Raw genomic sequence first — 18,666 nt, forward strand, 5'->3', positions numbered from 1 at the left:
TCCCCCTCGCCCACAGCCCCTTGCTGGCGACATAAGAGCTCTCACATCAAAGCTGTGCTAAGCTGCGCTCGCACAGATGAAACACCCTCTCACTCCGGCCGCCTCGCTCCACACTCCGGCATATTAGACACATTTCATTTTATTTGCAGCGCCATTGGAAAAATAGAGGTGCGGCTGTCTTAAAGAGGGCACATCCTATTTACTAACTTTGCTAATCATTCAACAAGACGAAAACAATGTTTTAACGTTGCCTTCTTGGTTTTGGGTGAACCACAATCAAGGTATTGTAAAAAAGCAACATCGTATTCGCAAACATTATATAATAAATAATTCTTCATAGTTTAATGCACTGTTTCTCAACCCTAAGGCCTCCAAAAAATATTTTTCTCAGCTGTGGTACATAAAATCCGCAGGGCTACTCAGTTCTAGTACACTTTTCTACCACTTGTGGCAGTAATGACAACATTAAACAAAAATAAATCATAGAGAAGTTTATTGTACGCAAAAATTAGGACTTAGGTGGTGAAGCTGTATTTTCATATGCACGTCAATGTTATTTAAAACACGTATGATTATTTTACTAATTTAGTTCGAATTTATTTATCTTAGGACACATTTATTAGATTTTTTTTTCTTTTGTAGTAATGTTGATTAGTATTAATTTTCTGTAATCAGCCTGACCTAAGCCTTGATTATCATTTTTGTAATTAAACACACACTTTAATATCCCTTGACAACGTTTATCCTGTTAAACTGTTAGAAGGTTAGATATAATTGTTCAATATGATTAAAACATGATTCGGGTTTCATATTTGAGTGGGCTCCAGGACCCTTTTTAGTTGGGCCCCAAGGTCAAAAAGGTTAAGAACCTCTGGTTTTTTTGCCCAGGGACCAGATCTGGGCTGCCACATTTTACATGACTGACGAAAGCCTGGAAATAATATGTGTCAGTGAAGTACCTAAACTCTTTAGTTATTACCGTTTTGACAGAAAAAATACATGTACTGCATGCAATTGCATATATTTTAAAGTTTAATATTAGTAACAAATATATTATCATACATTTCAGATATTTTTTTTTTCAAATTAAAAATCCAAACTTAAATATCGGATTGACTTGTGATCTCAAAGTAAGCTATCCATCAAACTGTAAAATTGTAAAAATGACAATAGTTTACTGTTAAAAACTGGTATAACTTTACCAAAATTTTACCCTTGAGAACTGTTGTACCTTATATTTTTTTTCATTTACAGTAATACACCGTAAACATCGCTATATTACATTTTACAGTCACAAAACAATAATACCGCTTTTCCGTTTACAGTAATACATCTGAAAACAACAACCGCAGATTTTATACGGGGAAAAAAACTGTCCGCTAGAATTGTATCATGATAAACAATGGTGCCGTTTTTTAAAAACAAAATATTTTAGGACCAACAAAACAGTCGCCAGGATTTTTCTGTGAAAAGGCAGATGTACTGTTTTTCCATTCAAAGCAACAGACATAATTTTTACAGTAAAGAAAACCTAAAACTTGCAGCTCAAATCATTTTACAGTGGAAAAACATTGGTACATTTGAATTTTTCTATGTACAGTAAAAAAACTAAAAAAAACTGGCATCTCAGTTGCCAAAATGATTCCATTTATGGTAATAGACAGTACAAATAACAACCATTACACAGCCGAGTCACCAAGATATTACTGCAAAAAGTAATTGTACCGTTTTTCCAAATTACACTAATAAACTGTAAAAAAACAACCGTATATTTTACCATGAAAAGAAAACAGTCAGTCGCCAGAATTTTACCTTGGAAAACAATGGCACAATTTAATTTTCCATTTTTAGTAAAACACCGTTAAACACCACAACCATACATTTTACAGTAAAAAAAAAACAACAACAAAAACAATGGTATAAACACAACAAAACTTACAGTATATTTTTCCATTTACAGTAAAAACCACCGTAAATATTCAGACAAATTCTAGCAACTGAGCTGCAAGTTCGTTTGTTTGTTTTTTAACTGCATAATCAGCAGATTTTTTGTACAGTTTACGGAAAAAAAAAAACCAATATAATAAACAAATATATAGACAGAGACAAACTTTATTGATCCACAAGAAAAATTGTTCCACACAGTAGCTCAGTTTCAATGGACAGAAAGGGTAAGGATGGAAAGGATAATGCAAGTATTAGGTAGAAAATGTACCATAGTAGCACTATAAAATATAATATATATGTAATATTTAAATATTATATGTACAGCATATAATTTATACTGATGTATTATATTATTATATTATATTATATTATATTATAGTATATTATATGTTTATTTAATATATACAATATATAAGAAATCCCAATTACCGTGTACAATATTACAGTATATGTAACAGCTGCAGCCAAAAACAAAACAAAAAAAAAGGCAGGGTAAAATAGAGATTAGATCCAGCCCAAAATATACATTATAAACAAAGAGAAAGCTATCGACAATTATGTATTAATTTAAAAAAGCACATGCTTATACATTTACTGTATTTTCATGTTTTATTATTCAGTTAATGGCAGCCATAACTCTGCAGTGACCCTCAATGAAAACTAGTTTGGCGCCTCTGGTTTAAGGTAATTAAAAAATAAATACATTTTGTCTATTTTAATGTCCCCAATGTAAAATGGTGAATGATTGTCTGATGATGAAAAAGGGTTTGTCGTCAGTGATGACAGAAGCTGGTTTCCGTAGCAGCGGCAGCCTTTGTTTCGCTATCAGACGCAGGACAGGCCAACAAAGGAACGCTAAGGAGCGTCCAGGCCAGGGTGATGGGGGTCGGGGTTCCCTCCCATAGCGGGGTCGGGGTAACCTTCTTGACCGCTGGCCCCCGGGGCAGGGACTCAGTGTGGCGGTGGCACCGGGGCACCCACAGGGCATGGGAAGCGGCTCAGCCTGCAGAAAAGACAGGACTGACCCAACGCTATAGAGCACTGTTTCGTTTAAGACAGTGCCTCTGTGTGTTTAGCACAAAGACCAAGTAACCCCAAACGTTAGAACAAATCTGTGTGGGGGAGATTCAGTGAGTATAAGAAGCAGGTGGACGCAAGCGTTTGTTTGGAGATTCAGACTTTGACAGCGCATCACAACACAAAGATCAGATTTAGCCACACTGTGTTCCAATGCGGGCAAGACTCAACAGTTAACACAAAAGCCTGAATGACCTCACTTTGGAACAGTTTTGGAGGATTTAGCTGTTGCCAAACAAGGACGGGACTATTAGCCGTGTGGGAGAAATTGTGCGGAATATGTACCATTGAAAGCATGTTTGAGTCGTGTGTAACAGTGATGAACCAAACAGTCCAGTTGCCATGGACTGAACACCCTGAGAGGACAATGCCCTGGATGAATGAGAACAGTGATAATATTTACACTCGATTAAAAGTAGACCATATGTTAAAGTGATTCCTTTGCTATTAGATTTCCACTCATTGTTGCTAAGAGCTGTGGGACGTCTCGGCGTCAATGTAAACCTCCGTGTCAATGAAGGTCGATTTGGAAGTGAACATGGACGCCAGCGACACTGGCTGCCTTTACAGCGATGTCCTTACGGGTGATTGCATGGCTGAAAGGGTTAGTATTAGCTCGCTTAGGTGTGTGAGCCCGTCCCAAAACAAAGGCCACAGGCTATAGGCCAAGGCCGAGGGATTGTGGCATTAGGAGGAAGCTACATGCTACACGGCCCACTCGAGGATAGCGTCAGAATGCTTAAGGGCGGAAAGGGTTATTGACGAGCAAGGGGGCGAGGGTTAGGGAACTGAAGGCTCCCTCTGCTTGTAGGCCACTCAGGGTTAGCAGCAGAACATGTGGACACGTGTGGTCGGACTATTAACTTTTGCCCTGGGAAGACCAGGTTCAGGGGAAAAACAGGAACGCAGAAGACGTGACAACGCTTGATGTCTTTTCCTCACTCCAACACGGTGACGTGGAGCCCTTTTGTATTGGATGCTGTCCTCAGGTCTTGTTCAGGGGCTGCAATTATTGATTATTTTAGTCATCGGGTAATTGTTTCCATTGGTTTGTTCGATCAATCGAAAGACACGCTTTATAGCCTCAATGTGTATTCTAAGGAAAAAAAATTGAAGTGAACAAGCAAACCTTTATTATTTTTTTCCAAATGAATGCACATTATCAGCTTTGAAATTGCACTGTGAACACATGTGAATGCATTAAAAAAGATACATACTCTCAACTGTTTACCACCACAGTGACCCCCGCTCTCATGTCCACTCCATGTTTGCACAATTAAAAGTCTGGGCACTCTGCGCAGTACGGATTTGATCAATTTATAGTGTTTTTATCTTATATGTTACTATACACTTAGACGATTAATTGATGCAACATAATATCAAAGCTTTTTTTTATTGAATTAATTAATTTAATTGATTTATCATTGCAGCCCTATTCTATTTAAAGTTGTTCTTATTGACCAAAATATATTAAATAACCACTGTTGTTTTTTGATTGACTTAATTATTTTATGATAGTTAAGTGTTTGCAAACTCACCTGAAGGAATCAATAAAGTACTATCTATCCATGTCAGTGTGGTCAAACGGATATTTTGTAAACAAAAATGGTGCACTTTTATATTCACACAAAAAGTCCTGCTGCGATACACAAGATTTCCTCACAATTGTTGCTAACTACATTAAGGCATTAAAAGTAAACAAGAAAACCTTTATTCTTTTTTTCCTAATGAATGCACATTTTCAACTTTTAAATTGCACTTTGAATATGTGTGAATGCATTAAAAAAATACATACTCTTAACTGTTTGCAACCATAGTGACCACCGCTCTCATGTCCACTCCATGTCTGCACGTTTAAAAGTCCGGGCACTCTGCACAGTACGGAATTTATCAATTTATATTGTTTTTACATAATATTTTACTATACATTTCGACGATAAATCGATGCAACATAATATTCAAGCTTTTTTTTATTGAATTCATTAATTTAATTGATTTATCATTGCAGCCCTATTATAAATCAAGTTGTTATTAACCACAATATATTATAAAACCGCTGCTGTTTTTGTATTGAGTTAATTGTTTGATGGTAGTAAAGATTTGTGTGTATGCATGTCAGTGTGGTCAAACGGAAATCAAATAAATAAATGGTGCACTTTTATATGTACACAAAAAGTACACAGCATTTCATCACAATTGTTGCTAACTACATTAGGGCATTACAAGACATAAATGAACAAATTCAAATATTAGCGTTTTCTTTCTCCATCATGAGTCACATGTCGAAAATATTTCTGGTGATTAGATGATATGCATTTTTGTAATAATGTTTTTAGTTTCAATAGAACATATTTTGATGAGTGCCATGTTGTTCCCTGAAGATCTGCTCCCTTCGGCTATGTTAGCAGGCTGCCACCAGTGGGCAGTGCCACAAAGCTGGTGTTGATTCAGTTCTGTTACATCCCTGCATCTCTCCTTCCTTTTGCTCCAGTCCGAAGGGTTTTCATCTGGTCATCCATCTGTCTGCGTGTGTCTTCAACGCCGTCTTTGTGTGCAAATGTCTCTGTAATATCCGCGGCTCGGATTCAATTGCCCTAATAGATTCTCCTCCATTATCTCAGCCGTCACACCCATGAAAATATGAGTGAATATACTGTGCACCTGGGTGTTAATCACTCACTAAATGAGGGTCCTCATCTCCAAGTAGAACTCTGAGCAGAACTAAATTGTGTATTTGATCTGGAGATTTCCTAAAAGCTAAAATGTATTTGTGTAATTTGAAGCTCCACACTCAGAATGAATATGATCACTTCATAGTAGTAATAATACTTCATTGATATCTGGAGTGAAATATACTACAACATGTATTTGAGAAGGAGTGGGACTTAATTCCGTAATCTGAATAAGTGGCAATGTGTCATTTTGTCAACACACGGCAGGTGTTAAGGGAAAGGGTGTGTGGCAAGTTTGATGGTGATGGGCACAGAAGGGACACACACACACACACACACACAAGCGTAGAAGGGAGGACAAGCACATTGCGTTAACACTTATTAAGAAAGAGATGATGTGTGTGCTGCTGCGAGGAAGCCGTGAGGACACCGAGAGAGATGCCACCTCTCTTAATTCCCTCTCACATTCCCCAAAGGTATTTTTGTGTATCTCCCAGACTCCTCGGCATGTGTTGTTTGCTGTGGAATTGGTGTGTGTGTGTGTGTGTGTGTGTGTGTGTGTGTGTGTGTGTGTGTGTGTGTGTGTGTGAATCCGTTTCAATCCGGTGGGGTTTGTGTGTGTTCGCAAAAAGGAGTTCCAAAGTGAAACATGATTCCACCTATTTCCTGTCGAGTGCTCGGGACAATAAACACAGGTAATTAAAAATGTTTGCAAAGTTGAAGAAGTCATTATTGGTGCGACAACAAGAAAAACAATCTCCATGAGTCTGTTTATTTAAAGGCACATTTAAAGTTTTTTTTTTTTATTAATTGAAGTTGTGTTTTCTGTCAAGGTTTTTAGGGACTTTACACACAAGTCCTGCATGTGCTGCTGCACAAAGTCAGGGTGAGTGATGCTGGGATCGATTGGCTTTGATATTAAGTGCCACTTGGCCTTTAGAGTTACTAAGTGCTATTCACCCACTGAAACTGCTGTTGTTGAATTACAATCATGCAGTTACTTCCTAGACTTTCTTTTGTCATGCAACCATTTAAGGATCTTTTTGAATCATTACCTCTATACCTCATTCTACATACAGTACCACTACGTTTTTTTTATTCTCATGTGACATTTAAAAATAAAGTATTCCATGGCTTTAAAAAAAAAATCAGAAATTAAGAAATTTACAACACAATCTTTTGTATCTCTCTTAATGTAATGCTACAAGGCTTGTATATTTATTTATGGATTTGTGGAGAAATGTATATATATATAATTATTATTATTATTATTATTTTTTTTTTAATATACATATGGGCTCAGACCAGGGATGTCATTGTGGTTTGTGCAGCCCTTTGAGGTACCTGTGATTAAGGGCTGTACAAACTTGGATTGATTGACTGATGATTAATCACAGTGAATTAGTTTCTTGCAGAATATAAAAAAACAAAAAAACACCCAATTATTTTCACACCAATGCAACTTTATTGGCACGTCATTCATTTACTTTAATTAGTTTGAATTAAGGAGCATGGGCATTTATATATGAGTAATGCAAAATCATTTTGTGATTATTTGCATTTGGTAATGCATTAGTTTTGATATAAATATAAAATATATATATATGTATATATATATATATATATATATATATATATATATATATATATATATATGTATATATATACATATATATATATATATATATACACATATATATATACATATATATATATATATATATATACATATATATATGTATATATATATATATATATATATATATATATATATATATATATATATATATATATATATATATATATATATATATATATATATACCATATTTCCTTGAATTGCCGCCAGGGCGCTAATTAATTTAAAACCTCTTCTCACTCCTGCGCTTACCAAAGGCATAGTAAGCATGCGCTAATTATTTTAAAACCTCTTCTCACTCTGGCACTTAACAAAGGCATGCAGTAAAATATTTGAGTGTGATGTAAGCTTGGACCTTAAATCCTACAGAATAGCTTTTAATCTTCCTCCCTTTATGCGATTTCAAAAAATACCGGTATTGAAATCAGCCTCCTCCATTTTGAAAATGATGACAGGGAAGGTGTCACGAATTTGACCAGGCGGTAATTCAAGGCAATTCAAGGATATATATATATATATATATATATATTCATATATATTCTGTGTACACACATATTTATAGATATTTATATATTTATATATATATATATATATTGTATTATATATATATGAAATATATATATTATATATGTATATACATATATAGTGTGTATATATACTGTATGTATGTATGATAAATACATCTATGACATATAACATATATCAAAGATATGTATTTTTATTTTATATTTCTGATATATATAGTTGTATGACAAATATATTTATAAACATGTATATTTTATGTTGATATATATGTATGTGTGTGTATGTATATGTGTATATATATACTGTATATATATATATGTATATATACATACACACTTTTGTATCAATAATATATATATATATATAATATATAATTAGATGTGTATTTATATAATCAGAGAGAGGATATGTGTATTAGTCAATTTACTTGTTCCTTTATTTGTAGTACAGCATTGTGTCATTTTTTACGGGTTTGGAATTTACTTTTCTATATTACATGTCTAATCACAATTTTAATTTAAAAAAAATTAAATTGATATGAACATCATTGTTGTATATTATAGGTGTGTGTGTGTGTGTGTGTGTGTGTGTGTGTGTGTGTGTGTTTGTGTGTGTGTGTGTGTGTATGTGTGTGTGCGTGTGTGATAAAGACTACCACATTTAAAACAATACAAACCAAAAATGATACATAAGCTCTAAATGATATTGATTTCTAATATACATTATCTTCTCTCTGTTTTAGGAGGGCTACAGTGTGATGGTACTCAACCCCAACGAGAACTTCCTGGAGGTGGAGAAACCACCCAAGTCCTCTCCGACCGAGCCGTCGGAGGAACCCGTTGAAAAGAAGGAACGTAGAGATGACAGAGAGGGCAAGAAGAGGAAAGAATTTTACGAGAAGTACCGCAACCCACAGAAGGAGACGGAGACGGAGCAGATCCCTATACGGGTATGTCGCTGGCTGTGAGGAAGGAGGGAGGGGAGGGTGGGTGGCAGGAACCGAGGGAGCGATGTGCATCACGCACACACAGGATATGTGATGGTTTGGGGTCACGGAATAAATACTTAGGTGGGAAAACCGAAGCAAGGAACTTTGGAAGGGACAACAGATGATGGGGGAGGTGTCCATCAGAGAAGGCAAGGGGAGGAAATGTTAAGTAACAAGGGATGAAGGGAGGATGGGAAGCAGAAGGAGAAAGAGAGGCTCTTGTGTGGTCAGCCTGTGTGTGAAGAGGTTGGCTGGGCTCCAGTCGCCTCTCAGTGAGCAAGTGTTAACCACATGGCCACCTCCCTCTCGCCCTCCATCTTTGCCTCTCTCCCTCTCCACGATGATGGCGGCGGACTGGTCAGTGCAGCCTTCAGTCTTTGTTGACCATCGGGATTATTACCTCTCCCACACACACTGTGCGGAAAAAAAAAGGTGGTCATGTGACACTGACCTCACGCAAACACACATATTAGCAGATGTGCGGACACACGTCTGGACCGCCCTGGTCAAACAAAGGAAGTTAGTCTTTTAAGAAATATATTTCCATGGTGGAGAATAGTTTCTTTGACAGCTAAGACCATTGAACTTAGACTTCCTTTTTATTGTCATTCAAATTTGAACTTTACAGTACAGCTAAGAACAACATTTAGGATAAAAAAGCATTTTAAAAAAGGCTGCTGTAAATAATATGTATATATTAGGGGTGACTCAGGATCAATCACAAAACAAAAAATGCAATCATCACACATACACGCAGAATTATTCCTTAAATTCATTTTGATGGACATTCTCCTTTACTTGGTTACCTTAAAGGCGGCACAGGTGCTACACGGTCAGTGATCAGGTCAATGCAAAAATTAGTGAATCCACTGCTGATACTTCCAATAACATGCTGATGGATCATTAGTTAAACCGTTTTTGAGCAATACAGAAGTAAGTAATACGTAAAACATTTAAAAAAAATGTTACTGGATGACATTCTGTCAGTAATTTGTGTCCACATATTGGAGTCTTTTTTTAAATGTAAATTAAATGATACAGAATAGTAATAACCTGTAGTTAATTGTGAATAATCCAAATTCAAAAGTGTGATTATTTTAATAAAAAAAATAATAATTTAACAGCTCTATTAAATATATATGGGTTTGAGAATTAAGACACTAATTAGAAATAGTCAAGTTATTGTTTTTAATTAGATCAATCACACTTGAATTTTTGATTGATTATGATTAATCACATGTTTTGACTTACCTGCATGATTTAATTTATTAAAAATATACCAATATTTGGACACAAATGCAATTCAACAGTCAGCTTGTCATATAGACATTTTGTAATTGTATTTCTTCACTGGAATGCATGACATGTGTTTGCTCAAAACTTGCTATTCGTTTTATGTAAATGAGTTAGTGTAAGTGACTGCATTGGCCTGGTCACTGACCGTATAACAACCCACGCTACCTTTTAGGTAACCATCCCTGGTTAAGACAAAGGAGCTTGTGGGGTCAAACTAAATTGAGTGATTCATCTGCATTGATGCAATAATGTTATCAACTTATTTTTGACAAGGGTAAAGTTTAAGAAAGTTTCACTTCAAAGTGATTATTTCTCAGAAAGAATAGTGCCACTTACTCTGATCATGCCACAGCTATGCTGCAATATAGTGCTGTATTTTTGTATGAATCTGTTTATTGTTCTCAAATATATCTTCGCTGTGTTTTAAATCCACACCGTATGCAACAAGGTGTGTGAGTTCTTTTCCCGCATTTCCCCTGTCAGCTCCCCTCTTGCACATAGCCTTCTGTAACTTTTAACAGTGATTATTAAGACATCCCCACCCACCAGTGTTTCCCCATCCTACAAAGACAGATGCGATATGATTTGCATCTTGATGTTGAACGTGTCTCGCCTCCCCCATGCTTGCATAATGCATGCCAGACAGGATCAGATGCATTGAGCCAAAGGATGTATGCAGCTGTTGTGTATCTTTTTTTCACAGCATGCAATTTAGTTAGTGTTGTTAAACAGTCTTGTTTCTTTCACAGCTCTATGGACAACACCGCGATTTTGGAAAACAATACAAACATGTTAATCTTAAATTTTACTGTTCAAAAGAAGTGTTAAGATAAAGTGTTAAAGACAAAACATATAATAAATTATTTGTACAATATAAATGTTTTGTACTGATAATACTGCTGTCAATTGCGATAATTTTTTCTAAATCAGATTATTCACACTTTTGAATTTTCATTCATCGCGATTAATCACAGTAATTTACTTGCTTGCATAACTCAATTTAACTTAAAAGACCCCAAAGGGAATAAACGGTAGAAAATGGATGGATGGACTCCTATTGTCAAGAATTCTCCATGTTTATTTACGTTTTCCAGAGTCTTTTATTTTGAAGCATTTCTTGACAGTGTCACTTCCACTGTCCTTTTGACTTGTGTTAATGTGTGGTAACTTGGTTTCTCCCTTCTAAGTTCAATCTGTGCTCTAGTCTTTGACGATGTGAGTATTCTGATGATTGTATAAGACTCATTTAGACTATTAATAGATATTACTGTGTTTGTGTAACGTTTAGTGGTGTTTTAAGAACATTATTGGTGCCGGGTTGTGAAGAAGCTACTGACTAACATGTCACTGTTAAAGGCCAACTGAAATGAGATGTTCTTATTTAAACGGGGATAGCAGGTCCATTCTATGTGTCATACTTGATCATTTCGCGATATTGCCATATGTTTGCTGAAAGGATCTACTAGAGAACATCCACGATAAAGTTCGCAACTTTTGGTCGCTAACAGAAAAGCCCTGCCTGTACCGGAAGTCGCAGACGATGACGTCACCTGTTGATGGCTCCTCACATCCTCACATTGTTTTTAATGGGAGCCTCCAACAAAAAGAGTTATTCGGACAGAGAAAAGGACAATTTCCCCATTAGTTTGAGCAAGTATGAAAGATTTGTGTTTGAGGATATTGATAGCGACAGACTAGAAAAAAAAAAAAACGCCATTGCATTAGGACAGATTCTGATGTTTTTAGACATAATTACTAGGATAGTTCTGGGAAATCCCTTATCTTTCTATTGTGTTGCTAGTGTTTTAGTGAGTTTAATATTACCTGATAGTCGGAAGGGTGTATCCACGGGTGTCTTGAAGCCAGTGTCTGATGGAAGTCGACGGCAGCTGTACGGACGGCACAAGCTTAGCTGATCTCCGGTGCATGGCGACTTTTTACCACAAATTGTCTCACCGAAAACTGCTGGTTGACATTTTGTCAGGATCCATGTTCGCTTGACCGCTCTGATCCATAGTAAAGTTTCACCTCTGGGAATTTGAAACAAGGAATCACCGTGTGTTTGTGTGGCTTAAAGCTAAAGCTTCCCAGCTCCATCTTTCTACTTTGACTTCTCCATTATTAATTGAACAAATTGCAAAAGATTCATCAACGCAGATGTCCAAAATACTGTGTAATTATGCGGTTAAAGCAGACAACTATTAGCTGTGTGTGCGCAGCGCTAATATTTCCTAACAGTCCGTGTCGCCATGCGTATACGTCATCATTCCGCGACGTTTTCAGCAGGACACTTCGCGGGAAATTTAAAATTACAATTTAGTCAAGTAAAAAGGCCGTATTGGCATGTGTTGCAATGTTAATATTTCATCATTGATATATAAACTATCAGACTGCGTGGTCGGTAGTAGTGGGTTTCAGTAGGCCTTTAAGGATTGCATGGCTGCTGCTAATGTGGCTAGTTCACACATGCTATTGTGAAAACTGTAATATATTGACAGCTTGTTCGTGCATGTATGTTTTCTATATTTTAAACCAGGGGTTTCAAAGTCATTTTAGCTCAGGGACCGCATGGAGGAAAAGCTATTATGAAGTGGGCCGGAATGGCAAACTCATGGCATGACAACTTAAAAATAAAGACAACTCAAGGTAGATTTATTGTTTTACTTTGGCCAAAAATAGAACAAGCACATTATGGAAGCGTACAAATAAATAATCCACTGGATAAAACACTTCAAGTGTGTTGAAAATTCTAAGGAAATTGGTGCAGCTTTAAAGATACAATGATCTTTGACTTTGTCTCAGTGTATCTACAAAGCCAAGATTAAACTTTAAGTCCCAGTCTTTCTGGGATTGAACCAAAAATACAACTTGTAAATTTGTCGAGGTATCAAATACCTCCTTTGTCATCTCCACGTATCAATCCAGAGCTAACTCAACAAAACGCAAAAAACGGAGGTAAAAACTATTCAAAAGAGTTAAGTTCACTTTTCTTGTGAGATATTGAGATATTTTATGGCAACAGGTGTGCCAAATGACGATATGTTCGAAGCAGAAGACATAAAACGGCAGGTTTTAAGTCTCATATGGGTCGAGGAGGAGGAGCCACAGTCACCCTTTACTTTATACCTCTTGCTTGGCCTCAATATAAACTATTTGCTTGCCAAACAGAATTGCTATTGTGACATCCAGTGGACACACTTAGAACAGCAGTTTATTTCATTAAAAAAAAAAGCAGCTAATTTTAATACTTGGCAAACTCATCACACGGGCCAAATTTAAAACCTGGTTTGACACCCATTCTTTAAACACATATGACATAAGACACTGATCGTTGTCTGATTAGATAACATAAATATTAATAGGTATGTTACTTGTGTATTACAGATACTAACACAAAGTACAAAGCTTATGTACCAAAGAGTGTGCGAAAAAGTAATCGGAGCAAAGGGTGGCTATTTTGAAGAAACTGGAATATAAAACGTGTTTTCAGTTATTGCACCTTTTTGTGTTAAGTACATAACTCCACATGTGTTCGTTCATAGTTTTGATAACTTCTGTGACAATCTACAATGTAAATAGTCATAAAAATAAAGAAAACACATTGAATGAGAAGGTGTGTCCAAAACCTTTCGCCCGTACTGTACATAGCATAGAAGACAAAATGTACTTTTTTTGAAATACATGGAATAAATATTCTTCTAACAAATTAAATAATGTGCAAGTAACTCAAGAATGTAACATTTAGTAACATGTGATATTAAGAAATCACATGCAAAGTCAGATGTATCGAGCCTTTTTTTGTTATTTTACTGATCATGTTTTACAGTTTACTAAAACCTTGATTTGAAAAGCTCAGGTTTCAAAAAATGTAAGCCAAGATCATTAAAAATGATGATAAAGGCTTGATATATCTCACTCTGCATGTAATGAAGTAATATCACAGATTAGTTTCACATATGAAGTTAATTGCTGACATAAATTGATTTTTGGAGTTTCACCTGTATAATATGATAACATAATATTTGGTGTGAGGAAAACATATAACTTTTTTCTGACTACAATTAAACATGCATCTACCGAAAATGAGTGTCTCCTGTAGCAAACACATGTAAACTTTTGACCACAAACTTAGTCGTTGCTTCGTGACATCCGTCTTGCAGCAGACGTGAACTGAGGGCTATTACTGCCCGCCAGAATATGTTTTCTGTCCCGCTCATCTGAATAACAAGGCGTTCATTTGAATTTTACAAATACAAACCCTATTTCCATATGAGTTGGGAAATTGTGTTAGATGTAAATATAAACGGAATACAATGATTTGAAAATCCTTTTCAACCCATATTCAGTTGAATGCACTACAAAAGACAAGATATTTGATGTTCAAACTCATACACTTTTTTTTTTTTCAAAAAATAATTAACTTAGAATTGTATGGATGCAACACGTGCCAAAGTAGTTGGGAAAGGGCATGTTCACCACTTTGTTACATCACCTTTTCTTTTAACAACACTCAATAAACGTTTGGGAACTGAGGAAACTAATTGTTGAAGCTTTGAAAGTGGAATTCTTTCCTATTCTTGTTTTATGTAGAGCTTCAGTTGTTCGACAGTCCGTTGTCTCCGCTGTCATATTTTACGCTTCATAATGCGCCACACTTTTTCGATGGGAGACAGGTCTGGACTGCAGGCGGGCCAGTAAACTCCCCGCACTCTTTTTTTACGAACCCACGCTGTTGTAACACGTGCTGAATGCGGTTTGGCATTGTCTTGCTGAAATAAGCAGGGGCGTCGTTGAAAAAGACGGCGCTTAGATGGCAGCATATGTTGTTCCAAAACCTGTATGTACCTTTCAGCATTAATGGTGCCTTCACAGATGTGTAAGTTACCCATGCCTTGGGCACTAATGCACCCCCATACCCTCACAGATACTGGCTTTTGAACTTTGCGTCAATAACAGTTTGCTTCCCCTTCGTCGAATATTTCCAAAAACAATTTGAAATGTGGACTCGTCAGACCACAGAACACTTTTCCACTTTGCATCAGTCCATTTTAGATGATCTCGGGCTCAGAGAAGCCGGCAGCGTTTCTGAATGTTGTTGATAAATGGCTTTTGCTTTGAATAGTAGAGCTTTAACTTGCATTTAAAGATGTAGTGACGAACTGTATTTAGTGACAGTGGTTTTCTGAAGTCTTCCTGACCCCATGTGGTGATATCCTTTAGAGATTGATATCGTTTTTTTGATACAGTGCCGTCTGAGGGATCGAAGGTCACGGTCATTCAATGTTGGTTTCTGGCCATGTCGCTTACGTGGAGTGATTTCTCCAGATTCTCTGAACCTTTTGATTATATTATGGGCCGTAGATGTTGAAATCCCTAAATTTCTTGCAATTGCACATTAAACTGTTTGACTATTTGCTCACGCAGTTGTGGACAAAGGGGTGTACCTCGCCCCATCCTTTCTTGTGAAAGACTGAGCATTTTTTGGGAAGCTGTTTTTATACCCAATTATGGCACTCACCTGTTCCCAATTAGCCTGCACACCTGTGGGATGTTCCAAATAAGTGATTGATGAGCATTCCTCAACTTTATCAGTATGTATTGCCACCTTTCCCAACTTCTTTGTTATGTGTTGCTGGCATCAAATTCTAAAGTTAATGATTATTTGCAAAAAGAAAAATGTTTATCAGTTTGAACATCAAATATGTTTTTTTGTAGCATATTCAAATGAATTAGGGTTGAAAATTATTTGCAAATCATCGTATTCTCTTTTTATTTACATCTAACTCAATTTCCCAACTCAGATAGAAACGGGGTTTTGACGTATCTCACTTTGCATGTAATGAGTTTTTACCACATATTAGTTTCACACTTGAAGTTGAATTGCTAATATAAATGAACATTTGCACGATAGTCAATTTTTTTTTAAGTTCCACCTGTGTATAGCCCCAATTCGCTTTGTTACGTAAAACACAATGCTGATATGTGGATGTTTTGTTCAGATAGAAAATTAATTTTTACTTAATGTAAAAAGTACTCATTGTTACGTAAAACACTATTCTAATATGTGGATGTTTTGTTCAGATAGAAAATACATTTTTACTTAATGTAAAAAGTACTCAATGTTTTTATCTGTGGCCCTCGCTAGAAAATGTTGTAACTTTGTCAGCCCCAAATAATGTTGAACTATATTTTGTTCCCACATATAATTAGAATAAATAATACAGATTACAAAATAAAGCTATTATATGAATACATATATTGTATGAGCAGCACGGTGATACAGGGGTTAGTTCATATGCCTCACAATACGAAGGTCCTGAGTACTCCTGAGTTCAATCCCGGGCTCGGGATCTTTCTGTGTGGAGTTTGCATGTTCTCCCCGTGACTGCGTGGGTTCCCTCCGGGTACTCCGGCTTCCTCCCACCTCCAAAGACATGCACCTGGGGATAGGTTGATTGGCAACACTAAATTGGCCCTAGTGTGTGAATGTGAGTGTGAATGTTTGTCTATCTGTGTTGGCCGTGCGATGAGGTGGAGACTTGTCTAGGGTGTACCCCGCCTTCCGCCCGGATGCAGCTGAGATAGGCTCCAGCACCCCTCGCGACTCCAAAAGGGACACGCGGTAGAAAAAATGGATGGATGGATATATTGTATTTCAAGCGCTGTGACTCGCTATGATGCATCATTACCAGTTGGGCCACAGAAGATATATCCACCTTAAAAGCCTTCGGTTTAACTTTCCACTTTCACAAATTGTTTATTTTTTTCTACAAGTTCCACTGCAAACTTTGCCATACGCATATAGTAGGGCTGTATGGTATACCGGTATTAGTATCGTACCGCAATACTAATGAATTATGTTTGGTACTATACGCCTCTAAAAAGTACCGGTCCGCCACCCGCCTGCGCCCCTGTCTTCGTCGTCACGTCGTGTCATTGCTGGTTTACAAGCAGAGGAGCATGTTCAGTAGCGCACACACACACAGTAATTACAAGCAGACACAGTATGTAGACAGAAAAGGGAGAACGGATGCATTTTGGCTTAAAAACTAACGATTAAGGTGAAGTTATAAAACTGAAATGCCCTCAAGAAGAGGTGCTTTAAGACATGGCTAGCGAGCTAGCGGCAGACGTCCAGTCGCAGTTTGCAGTGTTTTAGCTACTTCTAAATCACTAGTCCTTGCCTCCATGGCGACAAATAATGTAAGTTTCTTACAATTAACATTATCACTGCAGGACGAGGAATAGCTAAACATGCGTCACTACACACCGCAGCGTCAAAAAGTAAACAAATGCCATTGATGGCTCTACACCTGACAACAACTGTAATGATACCAAGTACTATAGCGTATTTAGTCGATACTACTATGAATACGTTGATATTTTTCGGTATCACAACAACTTTAGTTTTTTAAAATGTATATTATGTTTATACACTCAGGAAATATGTCCCTGGACACATGAATACTTTAAATATGACCAATGTACAGTATGATCCTGTAACTAATTGGTATCGGATTGATAACCAAATTTGTGGTATCATCCAAAACTAATGTAAAGTATCAAACAACAGAAGAATAAATGATTATTACGTTTTAACAGAAGTGTAGATAAAACATGCTAAAAGAGAAAGTAAGCAGATATTAACAGTAAATAAACAAGTAGAATAGCAATTAACTTTATACCATTTCTACAAGTTAATAGAATGGGGAATGACACAATATGTTACTTGCACATGTCAACAGACTAATTAGGAGCCTTTGTTTGTTTACTTACTAATAAAATACAAGTTGTTGTGTATGTTCACTATTTTAAATAAGGACAGAATAGCGATTTTTTTTTGTTAAAATAAAGCCAATTATGCATTTTTTTGTGGTGCCCTTTATTTGCAAATGTATCAAAAAGTACCAACATATTAGTATCGGGACAACACTAGCATACAGTATTTCACGTGAGTGAATAACTCATAGTAAAGTCATTGAAGTCTATATATTTTTTCCAAATACTTCTATTCACTCTGAATATGCATTTGGCGATGAATTAGGCATGGCATCTATCAGAGCACAGGTCACTGGAAATTGTGGACTTTTCCAACCAGCAGCATCTTACAAAATAAGGCCCATTAACCAGAAAAACAAAACAAGGGGTCATATGGAAGGTTTAGATTTTCCAACCAAATACACTTGTCCTTAGAAGAGGGGATTGCAAGGCTCGGGATAAAGATTAATGGCTGAACAGTTCTGTGTTGGTGACCCTTGAATTTTGATCTTTGACCCAAAAGTCAGCATGATGTGAGTATGTTTGACCTTGTCTCTGTCAAGCACGCCCCCTCCCGCACCGCCCCGATCGCCGCTGCTCTGCCTCCGTCCGCCCTGGAGTAAGCTGTCACACACATGCAGATGCACACACACACACACTACCACCACACACGCACACACACTTGCAGACAAAAGAGTGAAGGAGGAGGGAAGAAGAACTAAGGTTTTTGACGTGTGTGTGCGTGCGTGCGTGCGTGCGTGTGTG

At 36.7% G+C, this 18,666-nt stretch overlaps 1 protein-coding gene across 5 annotated transcripts in view; it reads left to right on the forward strand.

Moving 5' to 3' along the window:
- Nucleotides 1–18,666, forward strand: part of arb2a (ARB2 cotranscriptional regulator A) — a 503,242-nt gene that overhangs the window by 179,602 nt on the left and 304,974 nt on the right. For all 5 annotated transcript variants that reach the window (XM_061906255.1, XM_061906252.1, XM_061906253.1 and 2 more), the window contains one exon: nucleotides 8,602–8,808. In XM_061906255.1, coding sequence (XP_061762239.1) covers nucleotides 8,602–8,808 — 207 coding nt within the window. The remainder of the gene's footprint in view (nucleotides 1–8,601; nucleotides 8,809–18,666) is intronic.

Source organism: Nerophis ophidion, linkage group LG07, assembly GCF_033978795.1.
Source record: "Nerophis ophidion isolate RoL-2023_Sa linkage group LG07, RoL_Noph_v1.0, whole genome shotgun sequence".
Lineage (NCBI taxonomy): Eukaryota > Metazoa > Chordata > Actinopteri > Syngnathiformes > Syngnathidae > Nerophis > Nerophis ophidion.